We start from the raw sequence: 25,342 nt of genomic DNA, 5'->3' as shown, positions 1-25,342 counted from the left end.
GCATCCACAATTGCATACAGTACCCTGTACACCCTGTTTATGTTTGCTATTGTTCAGCATAATTTATTAAAGTAGTATTTATCTTATTAGACGCACTGCTCCGTGGAACTATCCTGTTACTTCCTCCTCTTGACCGTCGAGGCTCGTAACTGTGGTGAACCACCAGCTTCATCTCTAGTGCATTGCACTGTGGGCTATTTATACCAGTGTAGTGTCCTCTGCTTGCATGCTACATTAGTTCCCATGGCAAAGTCTTATTTTTTTCATATACTCTTGGTTTCATGCTTCGATTTCAGACATGCCGGTGCTTGTCTACTCGCAGCATGCTCACGGCCAAGCTGTGGTTGTATAGAGGGCCTTCCACAGCGGCCACTTGAGTTTTGTGCAGCTACAGAGACAATAACCGGTCTCTGTTTGTAGATCATAGTCGTCTTGCAGTGGCTCATGTGTCATTGCATGGCCTGATGTGATGCGGTGTTAAACTGTGGTCACACGATAATAAATGCTAAGTAAAAGTGAACCGCTTTCATTGAATATTTTACATAATGAGCTGCACACATTCACATACAGTGTTTTTGTTTGACCAGTTAAAATTGACAGTTGCTTCAAAGATCATTACCAGCCAGTGCCACATATATTCCTGTTTGCAACATCCTGGCAATCAGCAGTCGCTATCATGCTTTCCCACCTCAGGGTGCAACTGGAGGCACTTGCAAGGAGTGCTTCTTTATAATGTAACACGAGGCCAATGAAATATCCAAAGACGAACTGCTTGAAATAGAATCACTCATTCCGTAGTGCCGCCGCGTTCGATTTGGGAATTAATTGTCACGACGCATTCTAGCCTTAGCGGCCCCCGACAACGTGACCGCGTAATGTATAAGTTTGAGACTGACTGTCACGGTGTACGCGAGAGCCGTGCCTCCACGTTTGATGTCAGTATCCCCAGCTGGGTTCTCTTTTCATGTTGCTATAAATACATTCCTGCGCGCCATCCCCATCTCCTCAAATTCAGCAGCGTCTTGCCAAGACAAACCATCAGAGTGGGAAAAACTCATATTTCTTTTCATGTCGTCATGAAACAAAATAATCGACGCATATTTCATCAAAAAAAGGTAATTAAGGTGTAATTAATGAGCTCATACGCATTTTTCTACAAACAACCTGCTACTGTCAACACTGCTACTGCTTGATGCTTCATTTAAGACCATGATATGTTTAATAAAGACCCGGTACCAACCAAGAATAGCAACGGCAAAGGCAAAATATCACATTTGCACATTGCACGTGGTCCATTTGTTGTTTTCAACCAGTGATGTTTGACATTTTGAGGTGATGTTTTCGCCACGTCTGTGTTTAAAGCATCTGCGGACTTCCAACATTTGTTGCACCACTATTCTCTTGCGACGTTTTGAGCGATTGCTGCTTTTTCATTGCAAATGCAGACCGGAAAGCTGCAGACGCCTCAGATGAGCCATGTTTATCAGACAAAAACCTCTAACAGCTGTGCAAAATGGAGTGGAAGCCATTCCAGAGATCTTTCACGAAGCTGAAAACCAAGTTTATTACATTACGTGCTTGATTATTTGCGAATGTAAACCTGGGAGATGAAAGATTTTGACATGAACGCGGTCTTCAGACACTCATCAAATCATTAAATCCAAACGGTTTACTTTTAGGGCGCCTCTAACCGGCCTCATCAAGACCCAATCTTGCCCGCGGCGTCTAAGGCGGCGGTGAAATTTTAACGTCAAGGGTTTCGCGGTTGCATCATAAAGATTTCCAAACCCCGCAAAGAATCGTTATTTACAGAAAGAAGATCATCAAATAAGATAATCTGAAGACTTCTCGCATGTACATGGCATGCAGCTCTGCATGAACCTCTATCACCACAGAGCTGCCCTCGCATCCTCTCCGCTCGCTTCTCCGGGTCCGGCTCAGCCGTAACCGCTCGAGTCGAACCACAACTCATTTGTACTGTAACAAGCCTTATACCTTCGAGTATTTCCAAGCGTGCGGAGATAGAAAACCTCTCTGATGCCACTTTGAAGGCTAGAACCAATTAGGGAATCATTATAATGAGGAGCCTCTAAGTGCGCGTCTTTTGTTACTCAGCAGCTGTCTAATTGGAGTTGGTGTACATCGAAGGGATTTGGGACGAAGGCTGCTCTAACCGTAATATGCTTTTAAATCATCATTTTTGTACCGCAACGTATTTGCTTTTTTTTATATATAAACTTTCTACTGTCTACCTTGCAGTGTTGTTCCCTGCCGCTGCAACGCCCTAATATCCCCAATGGGGATCAATAATGTCCTGTCCTATCCATCCTATCCTAAGCAGCTCATGGCGGACCCATTGACAGTTTATATTGCGCTGCTCGATCCACAAGTTTTTTTTTTTGGATTGTTATTACATTGATACTATTTGTAAAACTCAATTTTTCCAATCGTTACAACTGTGCAGAGCGGAAAATTCCTGCACCACCAACAGCAGATTGTGGCTTCGCCATCCTGTGCCCACTGCAGCTGTGAATGATCTCTACCTTAGGGTATACTGCACATTCACCAACGGTTGAGTAGCTGCACAGCTACTTCATATACAGCCGGATTGTATAGCAGCCCGTGTCAAAGCGTATCATCACTTACACAAGGGTGGAATAGCATTAGCGGCGAAGCAGCTGCAGCTTTGTGCATTGATGTTTAAAGCTTTAAAGAGTCATTTATCCCTTTCTTCTCTGTCCACTCTTTAAATATTATATTTCCGTGTATTTGTTCCCATTTTAAGGCAGCTATTATTGTGGTCTTTAATGAATAAATCATACTCCCACAGCCCACCAGGGAGAAAGATGTGGAATTTAACGTTCTCTCTCTCTCTCTTTTTTTTTGTTTGTCTTTTCACAGCTCCCCTGACAGACAAGCCGCCAAAAATCCTTTTCCCTTCAGAGAGCCAAATGAGCATCATAGAGATGGCAATAGGTAAGGAAACATGTTTCATTCCCCGCGGCGACCGCTTCTTTTCTGTCATTGTCGCACTCGTGGCATATGCCTGCTCGTCTCAGCATTTCTGGATCAGTCAATTGAAGCCGATTCCCCCAAAGTGGGTCCTGTTCTACTTAACGGCGGCTTTGTTTTCACTGATATGATGTGGTCCACTTCCTTGGCTCGGTGTGTGTTTGTGATAGAAGTTTGTAGATTTGTAGTTTCGGCTGCAATTTTACATCAGCTGTGCTAAGCTAAATCGGCACGTCAACCGACGGCAATTGTTGGTTTGCCAGAACTAAAGAGAAGATTAACTGTAGCATTGGAGAGAGAATGAACAGCAACTAGCTTGATTCAGTATTTAAAATCTTATTCTGTGCATTTTTTTCTTGGTGTTTGCTGATTGGTTCTGCGCAGATGTGACTTGGAGTAACCAAGCAGCATTCAGCATGAGACTTTCAGTCGGGCGTCTTCTCTGCTCCCTTTTGTGAATGGACCTTGGATTTTCGCTCCAAAGGATGGAAGAAATACAAGATGAGTCACTTGTCATTTGAAAAAGAAAGTGACTGAGTGGGCATGAGAGCCGCGTCCACTGTTTCTCCTCCTGTCCCAAGGACGCCTCTTTGCCCGTCGCCCGTCGCCCGGCGTTTCGGCTATTTTACGTAACATGTAAGCAGGTGGGGCCGTTCGTCTGTGACGAGCCCGGCGCCTCATCTCTCCTCGCCCCCCGAAAACGTGTGATCTTGGCGATCCTTGGTGCGGTTGCCTCCGCTCTTCTGCTACCAGCTTTTGATACGCGGCAGCTCATGGGAAAATTCCTGCTTTCGCGCCGCACTGGGTGAAAGCTCAGCTGTTAGTCGGAGGGAAAATGGGTCATGATGGAGGCTTCCTTTGAAGTGAATTTGTCACGGGCGATGAACACAACTGGCTCGCAGAGGTAAAAGGTGGCAATCAGAAAATAGGCGCAAATCACAGTAGCTTTAAACTGATGATGGATAAAAGCTTCTCTGGCTTTTTCATCTGATAAGTTTTCATTGCGGATTAGGGTGATTTTCAAAATCCATTTTCAGATCGCTGTGAGAACAGGCAATAATAGAGGGAAGGTATGCCCTTATTTCCTTGTTATTATTACTGTATTTCCATGTTTTTCATGCTCCCCCCCTGCACCTCCGCACCCTTTTATATTCTACACAGAGTCAGCAGCTCTGTGTACATAATATATGAACACCGATTTGATTCTCCTATCGCTCCCTCTCAGCGTCGGGGCTAGTGTGTTCCTGTCATCCGCCGAGAGACCAGTCAAACCCGGCGCACTCATTTCAGGGTTGTGGCAGTTTTGGCGGGATTTTAATATTCATTCTTCCGTGAAATATCGGAGCACAAATGGCTCCAGCTGACAGTTAATTAGGCAGGTGAGAGGAGCGTGGAGAGACGCTTTGCAGGCTCTTGTTGTGCAACTCGAGGGAAGGACGGAGACAGAGGAAGGAACTAATCAGCGCATGCTTTCCACCCGTGGCCCGAGCACTTGTTCTCCTGATGGATGAGGTTCCTCTGGTGTAATTGATTCAATTTTCAAATTCCTTATGAAAACGTGCCCTTCTCAGCTCTTGGTGGGCATGCCTCTCCACTCTTGGAGGGATAGAGAGCGATTCGGTCCGACGCTGCCTCCTTCTTTCGCTCTGTGTCGCGTACGTGAGGAATAATGGTCCTCAGTGGCCGGGGAGGCTCGCTGGGCTGCAAATCCGTTTCTAGTAGACTACTAATGTGTGCGACTTGTAAACACTTTAACAATGAGGTGATTCATTTTCTTAATGCATGAACGTGCGGGTGAAGCCGCATTTGTCTCTGCTGTGCTCTTGAACGCAACCTTCTTTGAGCTTTACGGTGCTGCTGCTGCTTCTGCTGGCAGGTTTTATTTGTCGTCGTGCTGTTTCCCATGCAGGGCTAACATGTCACTTGCAGCCTTGCTCGCCTTACTACCTATCCTGACATTTTATTTTGGCTTAGATTGAATTCACGGCCATTGGGCCACTCCGTTCGCGATGCTCGTTCTGGGAATACCCAGCTAGGTCCCCTGTGATCTTGATTGGCTGTTAAAACTTCAATCCCTTTCTAGTGCCTCCTTCCTTGGGATATCACACTTCATCCCCTGACACTTGACATTACGACACTGCAGCAGGTTTTCTGAAATTGCAGCGGAGGGAAAACAAGGCGACGGTGACTGAGCCTTCTTTCTGAAGTCTTCCTAACCCCTTTTCACAAATGAACACTTCAGTTAAAGAAGCGGTCCACCTTTTGGTGCTCCCTAATATTCAGTACAATCCGACACTAGTTTTCTAGCTGAGTAACTGATTGTTTTCACTTCTTCTCCCAGAGTGCCTTGTCTTGTCTTTTTTTCGGGGAGTCCTTAAGCGATAAAGGTGAATGTGTGGTGTTCAGTGAAAGGTACTTAAGCAAAAAACTGTGAACACAGAAATGTCAAGGATACCTTTCTGCAATGCCTAAAAACACAGGCCTTTTGTCCATGTAGTAAAAAATAAAAATGTGTCTTTGTCTCGATTGTTTTAATACAACAACGTTTGGTTGATGTGCATTTATTAACTCAAGATCTGGAACATCTGGTCTAATTTGCATCCGTCATTCATGCTACATGTAGCATTTCAATCTGCCTTAACCGCAGGCTGTGATTAATGATGGACAAACACCCCTCAGTGGCGTCTCCAGCCGTTGGCATCTTGACATTGCTCGACAAATTTAAAGAGGTGGTTACACTCCGCATACAGCTGAGATGTGGGTGTGATGCCTGTGCAGACAGCTAGAGATCTGTGACGGTACCCATCTGTCACTAAAAGCTGCAACCCTCTTAATTTGCTATAATTTAAGCCTCAGTTTTAAAAATTTACCCACGTACTGTTGTCAGCGAAAGGGGAATAAGATACAAAGACCAAAACCTCATGTAGTAATGTTTATTCCTCAATGTTCTAGGACACGATTTGGATAGTACTTGCAATATATTCATTTCTCACCACTACAGATTAATACAAAATGCACTATTCTAATTATATACTTCTTAAAATATAACTGTCACCTCCTAAAAATCCCTTTGTTCTGTTTAGTCTCTAACAACCTGACAGCCCGCACCGCTCTCAATGTCTTTCTCAGATTGGTGCATAATAACAGTGTAAACCGAAAATTGATCTTCAGTCGCTCATTGGAAAGACGCACATGGTCTAATGACATGAACAGGGGGTAGCTCAGTCAGAACAAATCCATTATTATCCCGAATCGACTTGAAAGTCCGCGGCCACATCACATTAGAATTTGCAATCATTTGCTAATGATGAGGTAGTACTTTTATTCTAGTGCGGGTCAGGTTGCTGTGTGAATCCCATTTCCTCCCAGCCGACATGCCCTCTCATTAAGCTTTCAAATCTGAGGGACTCGATGAATTCAGATCAGTTCTTGGTGGAAACAAAGCGCCGGTGTGAAGCAGTGATGAACTGCGCTTAGACAGCAGACTAAATGTCAACTTTTCCCACACTGATGGAATGAGGAAACTCACATCAACAGATGGTTCTGAGCTGTATAACCTTTACTTGACTTTATCAATCTATGAATGTTGATCCTCCCATTATCCAGGAACAGATTTCCTCCTGTAGCTGCATGGATTGCATCTTCTAGAGTTGTGCTGTTTGAGATCTTCTCCCATTGATCTCGCCCCCCCTTTTCAATATCGCTTGATTAATATTGATGTCATGGTTGTTCTCCTGCTGACAATCTGCAATGGGACGAAGGCACACCGTGCCGCAGACACGTGTAATCGATCATGTTCAAGGTAAATACCAAGGTTCCTGGAGAATGGGTGCGAACATCAAGGGGGTCAGGGAGACGTAACGATCACAAGTAGGTTTATTGATTCGGTTTTCCTTACTTGTAACGTAGAAAACATGTGCTGCCTTTAGATGACACCCCACTTTGTGGCTCAGCTCATCCTAGCACACGTCAAACAAAAGACAATTGACTTTAAACAAGAAATGCGGCATAATCTATAAGTATCTATGAGTACCACCCAATGGAGTATTCGATACATTCAGCGTGCAGGAAAGCATCGTCCTCACACATCTTGCTAACACTTGGGTAGTTGATTGACCCAAGAAGACAACAAACAGCAACACACATGGGTGTTTCTTATATCACATACATGCACTCTCATATACACACCAGCCATCTCTCCAAATGTCACAGGCTTGGCAGGATTCTGCCAAAGGTTCAGAGGCCCCGGGATCAATATTACATCATTTCTCTCAATTAGGGCATATTTATTCCCCTCAAGTTATTGTACATCTGTGAGTGATCTTATCTGCATTCCTGGCAAGCCTCCAGATGAGTCGAGGCCCTGGAGGGAGGGAAAGACGGAGCGAGATAAAGATGAAGACAGAGGGGAGGGAAGAGAATGAGAGAGAAATGAAGATTGGGGGGAGTTTGGGCCAAGATTCGGGGGGAAAAGGGAGCAAGATCATTTAAGATTCACAGAGGGGATGAAATATGACGGTGTCTTACCTTGGGTTATTACAGATGAAAGTGGTTACAAGACGGCGCACTGTCCCAAATGGTTAATATGCCCTGCAGCGTGGAGATATAAATCGTGACTGTCATATTAGAAGGGGTGGGGGCTGCTGGTGGTGATTGGAAGGGAGTCTTGGCAAAAGGGATGCTCCCATTAGTGTTTAACATAAGAACGGTAATGAGAGGGACAGTCACAAGACCCGATCGGCCCACTGGACTGAAGAAGGCTAATTTCACTCAATCGTTGAGGAAATCCACTGGAGCGTGAACATGGGGCCGATGCCGCGTTTCAGATCGCGACCAACCTCAGAAGTCAAGCTTTTGTCTCGCATCTCTGCAGCCTTCTACCTGTCTCTGCAAACTTAAGAGGAAAAATGACTGAAGGCATTCGCTCCCCTTAGCAGAAAATAGCATCAAAGAGTCGGGCCGGGGCGCGTGAGTATTGAGACGTACTGCATCTCGTCTCTGCCAGCGATGCCTCCCATCTCTGGGTGCACCTATTAATCATAAATTGGGCTTTGGTGTGTGGTTTACAGAAAATCTGGTCCGATGTCATTTTCTCTATTTATGTTTATCGGCTCGCGTGCGGGCACACAGGAAGGTCAAGAGACCTCTGCCTTCGTCGGGCTTGCATAATTTAGCAGATCAGCGATGCCGTTCATGAAACATTTAAATCACACCCTAAGGTCAAGAAGAAAACTTGATGACTACAAGGTTCTGATAGCACCTGTTGTAATGTAGCCACATGATTTATTTATACCACAATTACCGTAGAGGTGAGATCCTACTGAGGGCCAGTTAAACAGGCACTTGGACATCGCTGGGAGAAACACCAGAGCAACATCAAAGAAATCTTAGCAATGATGGCCATCGGTGGTGTGTTCAAGTGTAATTTTCTGGCTCGGACGTAGGCGACTAAGGCTGCAGCCAATGGCACGCTGGCACACTCAACTTGGAAAGCTCGAACTGTCTAGGAAGCTTCTCCAGGAATTTGCTCACCAGTTGGTCTGTGTTTTGTCCATTCGATATTTGCGCATGTAAATGGATTTCACCCTCAAGCTGAAGACTCCCCGGACGCCACGTTGACTTTATTTTCTTCACCTCCGTTCCTCTCCCGGGTCACCGGCTTTGACCGGCCGAGCGGACGGTCAAAGCGACGTCCGTCACTCAGCCGTTTGGTTCGTCATGCTAAATGGGCCGAAAAGCCACTGTCAGAGGTCTGACAGGTCGCAAATGGAACGGGACGCGCTGCCAAAACCGGGGTCACGATCCCTCATTGGCTGCCAGGCGCCAGCGAACAGTCGGCAGTTGTCTCGGCGCGTCGTGACCCTTGCATGGCTGCGGTGAAAATAATTAAAGATGAAAAGAGTTTCCAGTCTGTCATGAGGCATTCAGCAACAAAGTGTGCAACATTTGCGTGAAACAACTACAACACAAGCCCTGGTACAAGCTACATCACCGATACAGACCGAGATGGTGCGTTGCAGAAATGTACAGTACGAAAGTAATTTGTCAGCGTGTTTCTGTTGCAGAACACTAGCTAAAAATTTCACTTGTTTTAAACGTCCTTTTCTTTTTTGAGCAGCCTTTCAAGAAAAAAACACCTCACTGCAAAGGTTTATAGGTGAGCTACCACTGAAGTCATGTTGGCTTCTTAACATTGTAAAATTTAACAACTGTGGTCTACCCTTTCAGGGTGTCCCAGCCGCCGTAGGTGTGTGCGCAACACTTTATGTTTCTGTACAACAACCCTCTGCTCCGTGATTGTTAACTCCAGTGGTTTGGGGCTTGTTTCAGCACAGTGTATCTTTAGTGCTGCAATATTTTTTATTTTTTTTGGGGAGGTGGGGGGGTTATTACTGGATTTTTCTTTCCGTTAGTCTTTCTGCGACTCCCGTCTCCAGTGCTCCTGCGGCGGATGCACCAACATCCAGCGCAGTCCCCTTCCAGCTGTTGCTCGATCAACAGCTGTCTGCTTCAGATCCGAGCTCGAATTTGAAATGTAAAAGCCTCTTATTCATGCGCATAATGCAGCGCCTTGTTTCTGCTTTGCTTTGCGTAGTCTCCCTCCAGTGCGCTCATGAATCAGTGGCAACTGCATTGTTGCGGTGATGGACTTCGCCTGATATTCAATCTCATCCGAACACCAGCGCATGGATTACCAACAGCGGCGAGGCTCACTTTGCATCTCGCTCGGCGCTGTGTGACAGCTTGGCACCCAGGAGCCACCTGCTTTAAATTTAAACGCACCTTTTTAGTGTGGCAGTTAAGCACGGAGATTTTTACAGCCATTAGATTAGCCCACGGTTTAACCTCATCACGGTGTCGCACTTTGCTTTTTTACTTTTTTTTTGTGAGCCACAATTCAAAAACATCCGATGGAGCAGGAGGAGAAGACATTTATTTTCTCTGCTGACTTATTTTTTATCGTTTGATGCCATCTGTGTCTAAAGTTATAGACTGTGTTGAGCTTTTGTTTTATCCCAGAGTAGCTTACAGGTTTCGATATTTTAAGACTTCTTCTGCAAAACTAGTTCGACTGCAAAACGCGCAGCCAAAAGGCAGACCCTGCAAACTTCTCCCTCATCATCATTCCTTTGGCAGAGCTTGTGTGTTCCCTGGTTGAACTAATTGCCCTCGCTGTGTTCTCAGCCAAACAGGTGGCCATATTGGGCTCCTTCTGGCTGCGTTTATGTGACAGTACGTCCAGGTTGGACAGAGATGACAGCGTCTCCTCTCCGCTCGGAGCATGACCTTGGTTGGAGCGCGCTCCCTCTGCACCTCTGTCTTTGGTCTCACATTGGTCTTTTGGGCCAATTTTCGGTTTGTGTGCGTGTGTGTGTGAGACACAGAGAGATGGACCGTCCTCTGATGTCCAGCCAGAGAGCTAGCAGGCCAGGATGAGAGTCAGGAGGGGAGGGAGACGACGGTGGCGGCAAACTTCGCCCTGTAAGAGCGCAGACGTAAGAAGTTGCAGCTGCTGCCCACGCGTTCACACATGTGCGCGCGCGCGCACAAAATGCAGCATCCTTAAGACAGCGGCGACACGAGCTAATGCTTCACACGTTCACACGCACACGGAGGTCTTATGCAGCTTTTACCACCTCACGCTGTCACCTCAGGGGAGATGTATGTGCTAAAGCAATCTTACAGGATCAGATTTGTCTTCTTCCACACAGTCTTCTTCACTTGCTTAGTCTATTGTATCTACAGTTGTGGTCCTCTGTTTGGTCTGTGGGCGGCCACGCTACTGGGAATAGGAATGTGTCAGATGAAATGTTGTGGATATTTGTCTCATAACTGCTATGAGTCAGGCAACACCTTGTTTCTATACCTTGGCTAAAGAGTGTTTTTTTTTCTTCTTCTTTAGGATGTAGGAGGCTCAGATAGGTCCTGACTTCTCTGCAGACTAGAATAGAAGAAAGTACAACAGAAAAGTATATTGTTGAGAGTTGCTGTCCTCATAACATCTTCCAGTATCGAACAGTGTTGCATTTTTTTGGATAGATTTTGGTTATAAATAATTATTGAGGATAACAAACAATTCAGTATCTCAAAGGGCTTTTGATCTACTGTGGGGAACATTTCAGAAAATTGTTCTGGGGAATTACCCAGTAGAGAGGCTTTAAATTTCTAACCCTTTTGTTTAGTTGTGGCGGGAAGACATGCTGCTGCTTTCTGGAGCATTTGAAGTTAAAAAGAAAATCTAACAGAGTTCTGATAAGACCTCTGACTGCGAACAAATATGTTTTCAGCTCAGACTTCTTGAGTTTCATTCATATACTTTACTATTATTTGCAGTGAAGTAGAAGCATTAGTCGTCATCATATGTGGATAATTTCCAAAGTTGGTAGTACTACGTCCAGGGCCAGAGTTGCCAGGTGATGCACTGGTAACGAAATTCACAAATCATATTCACTGTTAACAGTCTGAAATTCAAAATTGTCAGTTCTCTGTTCAGGTTTTTGTTTGGTTCTTTTTCTTTCTGGAAGGTACCAGAATGGTCTCAACAATTCAACCAAAGTGCCCAAGAAATGTTTTATTGTCAGAAAGATTTCATTTTCCCTTCCTGGTTCGTAGAGAGGGAAACCACAGCTACTGTGCCAGCTGTCTTGGCAGCACTGCAGGTTTAATCTCTGAGACTCAGGCTAACCATGACACGCACGCTTCTTTCTCTTCTACAGCAAGCACAGGCACACCAGTATTCACAGTATTCACTCTGGCCCAGATAGAAGATATCGAGCATCCTTCCATGCAGTGACACAGTATCGATATCGGTTTCAGTTATGACGGAACAAAGTATGCATTAGTTGGTACAGCTGGTGGTTTAATAAGTTGAAAAGGCATCAAAAAAATATTTACAAGGATTTTACTGAGCATGTCCTGGATAGATATATTGTAAACTGTTAGAATGGGACAGAATTACAGACAAAGCATTTGTAATGAAGCTCCCTTGAAGGCAGCACGGTTAAAATTAGCCAAATAAAAGCAGTTGTTGGGGTTAGGCTAAAGGGCGTCGTCACGGCAACAGTCAGGAGACACTATATATTGAGACAAAGAATAAAGGTGAACAGTTTTTATATGTCAGGACGACCATCCGATGTGACAAGTTGCTGTGATGCTTTAACTGACATTACGTAAATACCAGTCACCGCTGCAGGTGGAAGGTATGCCTGTCTTTATCAGCGTGAACAGAGATGCAGTAAATTTGCTTCAACTGGGTGTTTGGCTCTAGATGTAGCTGTTGAGTACGGGCTCCGTCGGGCTCTGCGCGCACACAATTTGACAGATTAAAAACTTTGAAGCGAGATACAAACCGCAAACCACCAGCAGTCAAAGAAGAATCGCACTCACCCTGAATGATGGCTCACTGTGCTGCCAAGTTTTTTTTTTTCTCTTCATCACCATATCCTCCTCTTCTAGCAGCCACTTAGAAGAGTAAATTTAAGGTATAGGAGTCTGTTATTTCTTGTTGCCACTTGGGGCTGCCAAAGTGCACAACCGCCCCACCACAAAGCATTGAAGCCAGTGCTTTCAACCCCAAATTATACCAACCAGCATCTTGAGTTTAGCTCATTTGCCAGAGGGGGGGAAAAAAAAAAAAAGTAGGGATCAGCCAAGTGATGAAAGTGGAATCAAATTATCATAAATAAGTCAATTATAGAGGGAAAGCAAATTTATGCCTAAATATTGTGTCATAATTTTGAGGCCATTTGCATGATCAATAACTCCGGTCAGTGGGCGGTGAAGTAGATAAAAATGAACTTTTTTTTTTCCATTTCATCACAGAAGATGTAAATATTCAGCATTTTTTTTGGTTGAGGGGGATATGTGAAAGAAAATGGACTAACCTATCAACACCAGGCACCTTCAGAGTCCACATGCTGTGGAACTGGTTGCCCCTGTGTGTGTGTGTACATGTTGTGTGGTGCCCTATTGTATAAACTGTGTGTGTGTGTTGAGTGTGTGGATTGTCCCAGTTTAGAAGACCCAGAAATATGACTCATCAGCTAATAAAGCACGAGGCGAAGGAGAAGTGTGTGTGAGCCGGAGAGAGGCGGAGAGAAGGAGAAGCATATCTGTTTGAGTCTCCGTGCTAGTATGCGTTTTTTTTACAAGTATGAGTGCGCACTTGTATTTTAATGTGTATAGAAGGAGTCATTGTGCTTCCACTATTGTATGTAGCCCCCTTGTCAAAACACATGCGCGCTCATCTCGTACTTCCTTCCATTAGAAAGAGCAAATTCGCTGAGCTTACACTCATCCTTCCCCTTGTCACAACTGTAAATTGTGTTTGTGTGTCCTTAGGCGTCCTCAGTGTGTTGCCAGGCTTGTGGTCTCCATTCCCGATGCTCCTGACAAACATGTCACATTCAGTGTACAATGGCTGCCGGGGCTATGAGCAGTGGAGGATTTTGCTGGCTTATGTTCGCGCTCGTAACGTTTTAAGCTGACGCTACATATGTGGCCAAAAGACGAATAGAGATAATGAGTTATGTTAATTTCTGCGCTCATTGTTTGTTCGGTTGCGGCTTATAGTTCATTAGTCACCATTAAATACTGGGGTCTGCAGAAAACTGCATTTGATGGAACAGAGTCCACTTTCTGCACGCTGGACTAGCTCCAACACAGAAAAGAGAATAATAGAGCAATGCTACATGTAGCTACTTAGCTATATTGATAAACACTAACATAATGCATCACTTTTAGCTCTGACATGATGAGAAAACCATTGCTGTTCCACTCTATGTGTAAAGTTTCCGCTCCTCTGACAACTGCCTGAGAGAAAGCTAAGTATGACACAGTAACAAGTCTCTCTTTCCCAGAATTTCACTAAATCTGACCATAGGTTATGGCTTTTTCTGTATTGATTTTCATTCCCGCTGTCAGAGAGGATGTCCAGCAGACACATTCTGACCGCTTGTCATGATTGTTAGCATCTGAACCTGGCCTTTGCCGGCTAATGTTGCCGCTTATTTTCTCAAGGTGGGTAATAATGTCAGCTAAACGTCAGTCATGCTACGGGAAAACAAAATAAATAAATAAAACCGATGTTAAAGGTGGAAAGGTATTGCTCGGGTGAAGTCTGTAGCTCAGTGCACACACTTTCTTTGTGTTTTATACATTCAGACCAAATATGTTAAAGCTCCACGTTGGAAAAGAAGTTCTTCTCATTGAGTCCCCGATGTTTGGCCTTGGGTAACAGCTATTCCCATTCATAGATACTGTCTGAAATCATTCTGTTTTAAGCTTGACTTTAGGCAGAGCTCAGGGCACATTGTATTACAGTCAAGGTCATTTTAAGTTTAACAAGCATCTATAGTGATCTGAAAGTTTATTTTGGAGTAAAACCAACCAGGAGCAACCTTCACATGCTGATTACTGGCCACCTATCTTAAAAAACCTTCTCTTCAGGGCACAGAAATCAAGGGCATGCACTGCATTACACACAAGGTCATATCATTTTTTTTTCCCATCCACAGAAGTGAATGACTCATCAGGTCAAAGGCAGAACCCACACATCCCCGAAGGCACACACGGCAAACACTGAATCAAATTAGATCGTGCCACTCACACGTGTTTTTTCCCAGACTTCTGCTGGGTTTCCGTCGTAATTGAGACCGGCGCGGAATCGCATCTTCTGCATCATCATTCTTGTCAGGAGGCATAACGCGGCGCATCTACGCTCGTCCAACAGCTGTCAATCTGCCAGCTGCCAGACTCTCTCCCCCCACGTCTGGCAGAGAGGCCGATGCGTCTTACCTCCTGGGATGCTTTATGTGCGAACGTGTGCGAGCGAGGTGGCGACTGGGTTAGAGATCACGTAGTAAAGCAGTGAGGAGCACGCAGGGAGGAGATAGGAGTGACGGACGGGTTCATTTTTTATTGGCCTTGGGGGTATATAACAACATGATGGTACTGGTTCAACCCTCATCACTTCCTACAAATGTAAATGGAGTTCTCAGCAGTTACACCATGCTAGGCTCCTGTTGTATATAGGATTTAACCCTTTGTTTTCCTTTGCCACATACAGCAACTCCTACTAAGACATGGCAACAGTTAGTGAACAGATTAGTAAAGGAGACATTTTTATTATCAAATTGCAGTTAATGCCTTTGATGTAATTTTCACACTTTGCAAATTCATCTTAGGGGCTAGGGGTGAGCAATACTGGGAATTTTGGTATCAATCCGATACAGGGCTAGTATTGCCGATACCGATGCCGATACTTTTTTTTTGTACTTGAAATTTCATGATCACTGAATAACTTCGTAAATCTGCCTTTAGTTAGTTGTTATGTTATGATAAAATACAAATTTTTCAGGCAAATAAACCTGTTTTCATTAACTAATTACAATATAAAAGTTAAACATTTCCCCCTTTACTACACACAGTTGTTTTTGGGGGGAAAAAAGCCATTAGTGCAAACTAAACCCTGTGATAAGTAATTTGCTGGATGTATTCAAGAAAAACTCTTACAAAAGTATCGATCTCACCACGCTAGTATCGATCCGATACCGATTCCCGCTTTGGTATCGACACTGTTGATATTTAGATTGATATTCCCAGCCCTATTATAGGCCAGATTTGATCCCCAGGCGAGACAGTTTTCAGACCAAAAGCCTTATCTTTCACACCCTGTTATTTACAGTAAATGATGAAGCTCTATTTCACCATACATATGGATGAATCCGCATTCTGCCTCCTCCAGAGGAGATAGTTGCTGTTTGTCATTTTCCCCCGGTAGGTAAATTTGCATAGATTACCATTAAGATTCCAGCCCCCCTTTTGCGCTCCTCCTCAGGTAGATTATGAATCGTAGGAGAGAGCGCGCTTCCTCAAAGTGGACGAGCCAGCGCTGTTTTGACTGACCATCTAGCACAGCTCCCAGGCTTGAGTGGTTTGTTCTCCTTTGGGTTATTTTTGGGTCTCATTTTTTGGAATTTAAGTTTTGCCTGTCCTACTTACTGCATTCCCCAAAGTGAACTCGAGGCCTTTTTCAGCCTGATCCAGATTTTTCTCCCCTTCTCTCTTTCCCTCTGTCTGCCTGCCGTTCCCTCACTCACTATATCGCTCTTTTTCGAATCTCTTCTCCGCCATCTGTTCGTGCTTGTGGCATCTCTCTCTCTGTCTTCCTTCCCTGCCATATTTCACTCTTCTCATCTCGACTCTCCCAACATTTTATCCGTGCTCCCTCTTGTGTAGCTCTCCTTTTGCTGCTTTGCCCATGTTTGTGTCACAACATTAAAGGAACCCTTTCTCACAGGCATCCGTTGCGTATATTTCCCCTTCTGGTCGCTTTAGACCACCGTTACTCTGTATGTATATCTGCAACGTGGCTTCCATCACCATTATACACCAAGATGTAGAGATGTTCAAATTGATACTGAAATATCGATACTTCCGATACCAGATTTTTATGATTCTCAAATCAAAATATCCATACTTTTGATACTTCAGTCATTTAAAATACACTACTTTTTTTAGGTTTGCCAGACACATTATGGTGTATTTACACAAAGTATCAAATCAGTATCGCCGAATCCGTATCTCAGTATCGGATCGGACAGAAAATCTTGTGGTATCGAACATCGCTACCTAAAAAGGAAAGGAATTACTGTATCCGTACTAAGCTAGTAGTTTCAGTCATTATAATTGAGTGTTAACATTCAAAGACCGGCAGAAATCAAGGGGTGGCTGGTGTGATTAACATCAGCAGATCTAAAAATGAATGCGCACAGAAAAAATAAAAAGAAATAGAAATTGGCAAATGTCCTAGAAGACTGGAACATCTTGTGGGTGAGAGGTAATTCATTCGCAGGGGGAAGAAAATCCTCTCTCAATGTCTCAATGTTGTGATCATGACCGTAAACTGAAAGGATTTTAGCAAAGAAGAAAAAGAAGAAAAAAAAGAACAGCTGATGACCCAAAGCACCGCCTCATCCATCAAACATGGAGGTGCTCCTGTTACGGCGGCCGCCGCTTGCATTTATTAATGATTTTGCTGCACACTGAAGCAACAAGACGGGTGCACGGAGAGTATAGGGAGCATTCTTACACACAGAAGCAGGCAGATCTTTTCAGCAGGACAACCGTCTAAAAATAGAGCTGAAGCAGCCTCAGAGCTGTTTAGGATGGAGAGGATGTGGAATATCCCTGACTGGCCAAATCTCCTGATCTCACTCCGACTGACCGTGCATTCCACAACAAAGTCCAGACCGTGAGCAGAGGGACCCTCTGAACATGCAACAATTAAAGCGTCAACACCGCAGATGCAAACATCCCGATCATGTGCTCGATTCCAGCGTGAACAGAGCAGCATCTTTTTTCTTTCTTTTTTCTATTATTGGTAACCGCTTCAGCACGTATCGCTGATCCACGTTGTCAGATGATGTCATTACACGCGTTACAACCTACAAACTGCAGAAGCTGTTGCCATGGAGATCTTTTTTTTTTCCCCCCGTAGTGAAATGCGGTCAGCGCCTGAAGCAGCGAAACGAGTGTGTCAACCCGCATAAAGGCAACGAGCGGCGCAGCGTACAGCCTGAGCATCTCTGTCTGTGTCCGTTAGACACTGTACGCGTTTGTGTGTGTGTGTGTGTTTCAGGGTTCGAGTCTTGACCCGCACATTCTGTTGACAGGAAATAAACAGACGCTATTTATGCGTTACTTGGCTGTTAAATCTCAGAGAAACACCCAAAGACTGCGGCGCGTTGTGCTGGTGTTTCCCCCGTCGGTGGAGCTTCTGAAGGCTGTGAAATCTGCCTGTCGGCCAGATGTATTTGTGTCATGTGGGATTAGTTGATGTGTGGTGTATTTGAATGCGCAATGTGCGCGTGTGTTTGTATGTGTAAATCTGCAGAACCTAAATTGAAGCTTCTTTTGTTAAAAAAAAAAATGAAAGTGCAGACCATTGTTAAAAAGTAGGTATCGCCTCTTGTGTATTTCTTTGAAGATGCTACAGACAAACAGGAGGATTATAATCAGTGACTAATAACAGATTTTTTAATAACGGGTTCATTCACACAGAGGTAACACAGTGCATCATTTTAAATATGACTTAACCTTTTATTTGCTCTTTTTCCTCCGGTTTTCACGCATACTCCCACCTCTCCATCCTCCTGTGTTACTGCCATCTCCGGCGACGTTAAGTCTCTTTTGATCGGCAAGGGGTAATCACCAATTACACATGCAAGTGCAAACCCGTGCGCAACTTAATGGACTGCTCTTCCACTGGATTTGGCCGCGTTGTTTTCTGATAGTAATTATGGCTCCATTTTGTCACACAGTGTGAAAGATAATGGTGCCCAATGTTTGTCCTCAAATCTTTGCTGCAATTATAGCCCAATGTTAATCAATTTCACCGCAGAGGCAAACAATAGAGAACAAGCGTCTTATACAACCGAGGTCACGAAACAAATGTAGCAGAGATAAAAGAAACTTAGCCAGGAGTTGTTTAGCACAGGAGCTAGGGACGAGCTTTCACCAGGCTCTGAATGTACATGTTAACCACTGCGTGCGTCGTCTTCGGGGAAAGGATTCCCTACGATTTCATCTTCCACGTGAAGTACATTTTGCCTGCGTGAACATGATCCCCCTCGGGTGTTCCCAGTCGCAGCTTGACCCTGACATGTCACCCGCACCGTAGCAGAGGTCTCCATCACCTTAATGGGCTGTTAAACACCATTACGGTCTCCGTGACTTTAGCTAAAACACCGGCAAGGTTATCGATTCAAGGTGGACCAGCCGGGCGCGTGTGTCACAGGACACAATAGCAGCTGATGTAGACGGTGACGGAGGGTGGGGGAGGAAAGTTAAGCGTTAATCAAGTGGCAGCGTCGAAAATTTGCGATCGCGGGTTCACGTTGGAGATGAAAATAGGCAGTGATTAAATGAGAGGACCGTAAGGAGGCTCGTTGTGGGTATTGATTTAGATTGATCCGGTCATCAGTGTTATTATACTTACCGGGACCTCCCGGGACATATGCGTGATCTGTTTCACCTTGCCAAGGTTTCAGCTGTCTTGGTCTTGGATATTATGAGTGAATGAGCCACTGACTTAGAAGCAGCTTTATCTAATAAGCTAATTCCTCACATCTGTGTCCGTGTCGTCATAAATGGACGTAGCCATTGTGAAGTCGCTCACTGTTTCATTTTTACTTTTATTTTTTTGGCAATGTCCATCTTGGTGTACAGAGGCTATGCATTGACGTCACTGCCACCACCATGAGTGCCAAAAAAGGTGGAAAAAAAGTGGATTATCAGATCAAATTAAGGACATTTGGACTTGACAATGATCCATACAAACTAATACGGATTTGAAAAAGTGGATTAGCCTCAGTTTCAGTTAGTTTTAGTTTATTTCATTTGTGATAAATGTAGCTAAATGAAAGATGCTAACGCTAAGAGCTTTACTGAGAACTAACTAGCCATACAATGGTGTACAGTCCAACAACAACGTCGACAAACTTATCTGACAGCCCTCCAGAACATAACTTAAGAAGCAACTTAAGGTATGACTAAGGTGTAAAAAAATAAAAATACAGCATAAGTTAATATATTATATTATAAATATATTAATGTAGCGATCCATTTACTTCTCTTTTCTTTGGCAGTCGGAGAAAAAATATATCCCCAACTGCTTCTCAAATCTGTTGGTACAGTCAATCACACAACAGCTCTTTCCCATTTTTTTTAAATTAATTTTACAATTTAGACACTATAAAAGCCTATGATTCAAGCTAATGCTGCTAATCTCCATGTTCAACTGTCACTTTTTGCCACTGTATTGTGAGTTACTTTCCTAATTGACTGAACGGGTGATTCCTTTGACTAATTTAGTCCAACAAAAGGCTCTAGAAGACATCGTTATGCAAACATAATGCTAAACACACTAAGACTAAAACACAATCACACAGGCAAGTGAAAGAATCCACAGGGCTTCGACCTTGGCCTCTTCACTTTTCTGACTCCGGAGGCTTTGTCGACTTCTTTCATGCAGCCGCTGTACCTTTCCCTTTTCAAAGGCATCTAACTCCACCTCATTTGGTGCAATTCAGCGTGCCTCTCAATACATCGCCACATTTTGCGCCTCGTTTGGCATCCAGGTCATCTAGCCAGCTCCGCGCCACCATCCTGCTGTGACTAACAGGGAATTGCAGCTCGGCCCAGAGTTCACCAGCTTTGTGCCAAGGTCGTGGCTCGCTGACTCTAATATATAAAACATAAATACACAAGGAGGACAGCCAGCAAGAACTACAAATTGACCCTTTAATGGGGTCGCAAATCCTGCACAGGTTTTTCAAGCGTCGAGGAGCAAAAGCAGCGGCATAAACGTTCATTTAGATTAGCTGTTGATTGTGAGTTTATTGTGTACCAAAGCTCATAAAAAGCAGATGTCGGGGTGTAGTTCAGTGGCAGCAGTTATGGTGGGCTTTGATACCTGTGTTGCATTTTCTATAGCCACAGGTAGAGATTGACAGAATTTGAAGGACTTCTTTATCGAGCGGTGTACACCCAAGGACAGAAAATTCAGATTATCCCTGAGTTTCACAGGAGGGTTGTGATCTCATAGCCTACAGGGAAATGGCTCGTTCATGGCTAATGCAGTCCACACTACAGTTGCATTACGGTATAACAACACAGTAATTCATAAGGATAAGGGTTCAGCAGAGCCCGAGGTCGGTCTGCCAAACTCTGCGTAGCATGTCTAATTTAATTTGATACTCTCTTTTCGTGAAATCAGTGCGGTGCAAATTCACTCAGATAAATTTGGTTAAATTTGATAATCACGACTCAATAAGCTGTGATATGTTTTTACTGCAAATCATAGTAAATAATCCAGTCCCATGTAACAACTTTTGCTCACCAATGTTCTCCAATATTATTACAAACACAACATATATCTCTAGCTATCAGCACAGTTTCTGTTTGAATATAAATATCATTTATTTTATTTTTTATTTTTTTCCTATTATTTCTTCTATGCCATTGAATACCAAGGCTTGAAGTGTGTCATTGATTCTGGAGGCCAACTCTGTATTCAGCCTGTCCTTTCTTCAGGAACATCTTGCTTCACATTCACCCCTGGGAACTGACTTTTACAAGTAAAGTCCTGCATTGTTTACCACTGAGTACACACAGCGGTTGAGGGGCATTGCCGGATGTTTAAGGGTCCTGAGCAATATTTGGCGAGGGTACGGAGACTGTTTTCCTTATCAAATGGCATGGCAATGGAATGGTGCAGTCAAAATGTAATGCAGCAGACACTTACTGCCATTATTATTTATCAAATCCATATTCTGTGAAATTCGTAGCTGTCCATATCTCCCAATAGTGCCTTTGTTGAATATTATATTGAATACCACAAAGAATTTTTGGAAAGTCGCTCTTTGTACATTTTTGATTTCCTCCTTCACCTTTTTTTTTAAAAAAAAAAGGTGTTTGATGAAAATCTATATTGATATGTCGAATACATTTGTCGGAGCCTCAAGCAAAAGAGAAACTTGAATGTCCACCAGTGTAGTTGGGTGTTGCTGCATTGTGAAGTTATGAAGTAGAAGTGAACTAGTTTCTTTTTTGGATTTTTTGAGCAGCAGAGTGAAATTTGACCAGATTCCTTATTGTACACAGTAATTCTACATGAATGAAATGTCCGGCATTGTCCTTACTGAGGATGGGTGTTGGCAATGACTCCACAATATGATACGTATCGTCATACTTGATTCACGATATGATACGTATCGCGATACTTGAGTCACGATACGATACATTATTGTGATATTATGTAATTGTGATATATTCCAATATTCTATACTCTCAATGAGAAATTCACAATATTCCACTCTGCACAAAAGCTAGCCATTAGCCTAGCACACAGGAAGTTCTGCTCTCTGTTGTTAGAGAATATCGTTGGTGTACCAACATAGATATATGTGAAAACAAATTTTTAAAAATTATGTAAATTTGACTTCAAACTGACCTTAAAAAATTGTGGTCATTGTAGCGAACTCCTTGCCTATAATTTTCTTGTATAAGAAGTCCTTGTCTGTGACCGTGTTTCTCTGCAGCATTAAAAACTGATCAAGGTCTTGTTTAATGATGCACTGCAGTGCCAAGGAGTTTCAGCCAACTTCAGCAGCCTGAGTTTTCGGTCACATTGTTGACGTTGGCAGCCTGAGGCCGTGACTAAAACAGAACTTTGTTTTTTTCCAAAGAACGCTGTGCCAACCTTAATTATGCAATACGGCTTGATTTAAACACTGCTTTTGTTGTTTTGCTCACCTTATAATGTCACACTTGTAACTTCGTTGTCACTGCTTGGTCATGTTGGTGTCCGTGCTGCTGAGTAAAAACTAGCGCCTGTATCTATTGAAGAATGCAAAAAAAAAAAAAAAGAAAGAAATCTCCATATGTCTGAGTTTGTTCCGTAACTGTTATTAGTGGATGAAAGCAAACCATTAGAGGAACAGAAATCATCTCAGTGAGCAGTAATTGTGTTTCTTCTTTTAATTTGCCTCGTGGTGAATTGATTGAATAGTGCCTGTTGAGTGGAGAAGCGGGTGGTAAGGCAAAGGATAAACAAACATTAGTGATTATAGGAAAAATCCACATGAATAAAGCTGGATTGGGACGACAGGTAAACAGAAAAGCGTTGGACAGCAGGAGCTGGAGTTTGTGTCCACTATTTAACCGGGCTGGGTGTTGTCATAAAAGGTGTCTCATGTGCTAAATTAGAAGCCAACTGAGTCCATTGTTGATTATAGTGTGGTGTGAAAACAAATCAGCATTGTATTCTCCACATGTGGACCGCTCTTCATTGGTTCAGTTTGAACATGATCCTGTGAGAGACGCCCTATATGAGTTTGTATTTGACTGAATTATCCTATCCAACACAAACATAGAAGATTTTGAAAATGTATCAGCATTATTTTACATTTGTATTTCTCCAGAAACGTTACCTGGCTACCGGACCGGATGACAAGTGTTTAATTGCTTACCAAAAAGTCCTGTAGCATGCATCAAGCTAAATTATTCTAAAGCCAGACATCATTAAATCCTTTAAACTCACCGTGAGCCTTTGAGCGCACTCGTCTGGAACTCTTAGGCCCACTTGTCTGGCTGATAAGACCTTTATGAGACTATATTTCATGTTTTACCAGAGCACTGTTGAGTGTTAGTGGTAATGCAGGGTGGCATTGATATAGGAGTCTGGTTTGCAGAGATTACAACGAGAGTCGAGAAAAACAAAGTTGCTCACGAGGAAGTAGATTATTGTAATGGGACCATTTGCTGTGTGATGTGAGGCAAAGCATCACGACCAGGACTGCGGAGATTTTTACTGTACGCTGTAAGTGTTGAAGTGTGGTGCCCTGTTGGACCAAAAGGGGACATGGCTTCTGTTTTAAAGGGTCACAAAAATCACAAAAGCGTGTTCTGTGTTGTATATTGTTTCAGTTTTAGGGTTGAAGGTACTGAAATATCCTACTGAGACTCTTAATTGTTACCGCAGTCCAGTGGTGATGAATGGAGTGTTTACAGCTGGAGATGTAGGCACTTTTATGAATACAGCCACTGGACAGTGTATGTGGCAAATTATATTTGTGATAAAGCTGCTGTTTTATAGGACATACGCTGCACTGGACTAAACATATGAGCACTATACATTAATCTAGCATAACATTATGACCACCTGCCTAATATTGCGTAGGTCTCTAAAACAGTTCTGGGGGTGGTTCTTGAAGGGAAGGGTCTCTGTGGATCATCCCGCAGATACTTGATAGATACAGTTTGGGATCTAGTGAATGTGGAGGCCAGGTTTTCCTGTTTTTGGGTGGTACATCAATTCAATGTACACGTCAGTGTTATTCACTTCTCCTATCAGTGGTTTTAATGTTGTGGCTGATGTTAGCTCGTTAGTTGTTAAATGTGAAAGACTATTTATAAAGTAAGTATTGGAACAGTTAACATTACGCCCAATAGAGATGGACCGATATGGATTTTTTAGGGCCGATATCGTTTTTTGTTTTTTTTTTACATCGGCGATACATGCTGCCGATTTTTCTGAGCTGATATTTGGAGCCGATAGTGCTTTTTCTCCCTACATTTACAAGATGAAAACGACACAATGATAACAAATGGGAGAGGCAATGTATGGGCTGCACAAGTCCACAGCCTATCTGTAAATCTTGCTGGGGAAAAAAAATATATGTATCGATCTCTAATGTCCAATATACTGTATATTTTCCTTTTGCACATATGCACCACTATCAGAGGTAATTTTTTTCCACAATTCGTGGATGTTAATGAATGCGCGTTGTATCTGCATAGATGTTTATTGCAAATACACGAGTTTGAGAATAGAGCATGCTGTCACGCTGTTTACTGTATTCCTACAGTCAACCATCCACAAATAGCACCCAGCTCTCTGTTCTCTTCTCCTCCATTCGGGGGAGGATGTGGGCCGATTCTTGACCTTTCAGCGAGCACCCCTCCCACATGAACATACACTCATACACAGATAGGTTTTTTTTTTTTTTTTCTGCAGCCTAAGCTTCAGAGCCGGGGGAGTCGGTGGAAGGCTTTAGCCCTGACTCGATGCCCCCACTTGAAAGTCCCCCCTCCTCTGGCCCCAGTGGTGCCAGTACACAGAGGATACTCTCGCGGCTGAGAGGCTGACTGGCGTGTCAGCAAGGAGGCGCAAGCGATCGTTACCTTGTCATTGACAGGAGAAGAAAATGTTCTCAGATATGCAAACCTGCTTTTGTTCCGTCCAGCAACGCGCATTATTTAGTCTTGTCAACCGCTCAAATCAGGACACATTTTGCTGCCTCTTCAAAAGGATGACTGCAAAATCCACTCCACATTAGCATGCTAATTATAAAAGAATACCTTTTTCTTTGGTAATATATATATATATATATCCATGGAACGCACTTACCTTGGCACCAGCTTCACCAGAGGAGTACAATTAAGTGAAACTTTTGTTTTCCTCACGCTCTAAACAAATTATCCTTCAGATTTTTTTTTTTTTCCCCAAACCTCCACTGTCTTAGTTCTCACTGGGACTCACCACAGCTGAAAGCAATAATAGCTTTTTAGTATTCATGGTGCAGTATGCTATGGGCTTCATTTTCTATAAGTAGATAAGACTAACCACTGTGATGGGATCTGCATTATTAATGCTTGTGTTCACTCGATGTTGTGTTTGGGGAAGTGAGATGGAGCTCCTCTGAAATGCAGTTTATTAACGTTAAAACTAGGTGGCTTGATGTCCGAACATGCGTGGATGTGCAGT

General features: G+C 43.5%; 1 protein-coding gene across 2 annotated transcripts in view; it reads left to right on the top strand.

Moving 5' to 3' along the window:
* LOC125000864 (interleukin-1 receptor accessory protein-like 1) overlaps window positions 1-25,342 on the top strand; it is a 244,235-nt gene that overhangs the window by 160,153 nt on the left and 58,740 nt on the right. For both annotated transcript variants that reach the window (XM_047576582.1, XM_047576583.1), the window contains exon 6: window positions 2,902-2,976. In XM_047576582.1, the coding sequence (XP_047432538.1) occupies window positions 2,902-2,976 (75 nt within the window). The remainder of the gene's footprint in view (window positions 1-2,901; window positions 2,977-25,342) is intronic.

Source organism: Mugil cephalus, chromosome 23 (genome assembly GCF_022458985.1).
Source record: "Mugil cephalus isolate CIBA_MC_2020 chromosome 23, CIBA_Mcephalus_1.1, whole genome shotgun sequence".
Lineage (NCBI taxonomy): Eukaryota > Metazoa > Chordata > Actinopteri > Mugiliformes > Mugilidae > Mugil > Mugil cephalus.
Note: the sequence above shows the minus strand (reverse complement) of the source record. Positions and strands in the feature narration are given on the sequence as shown.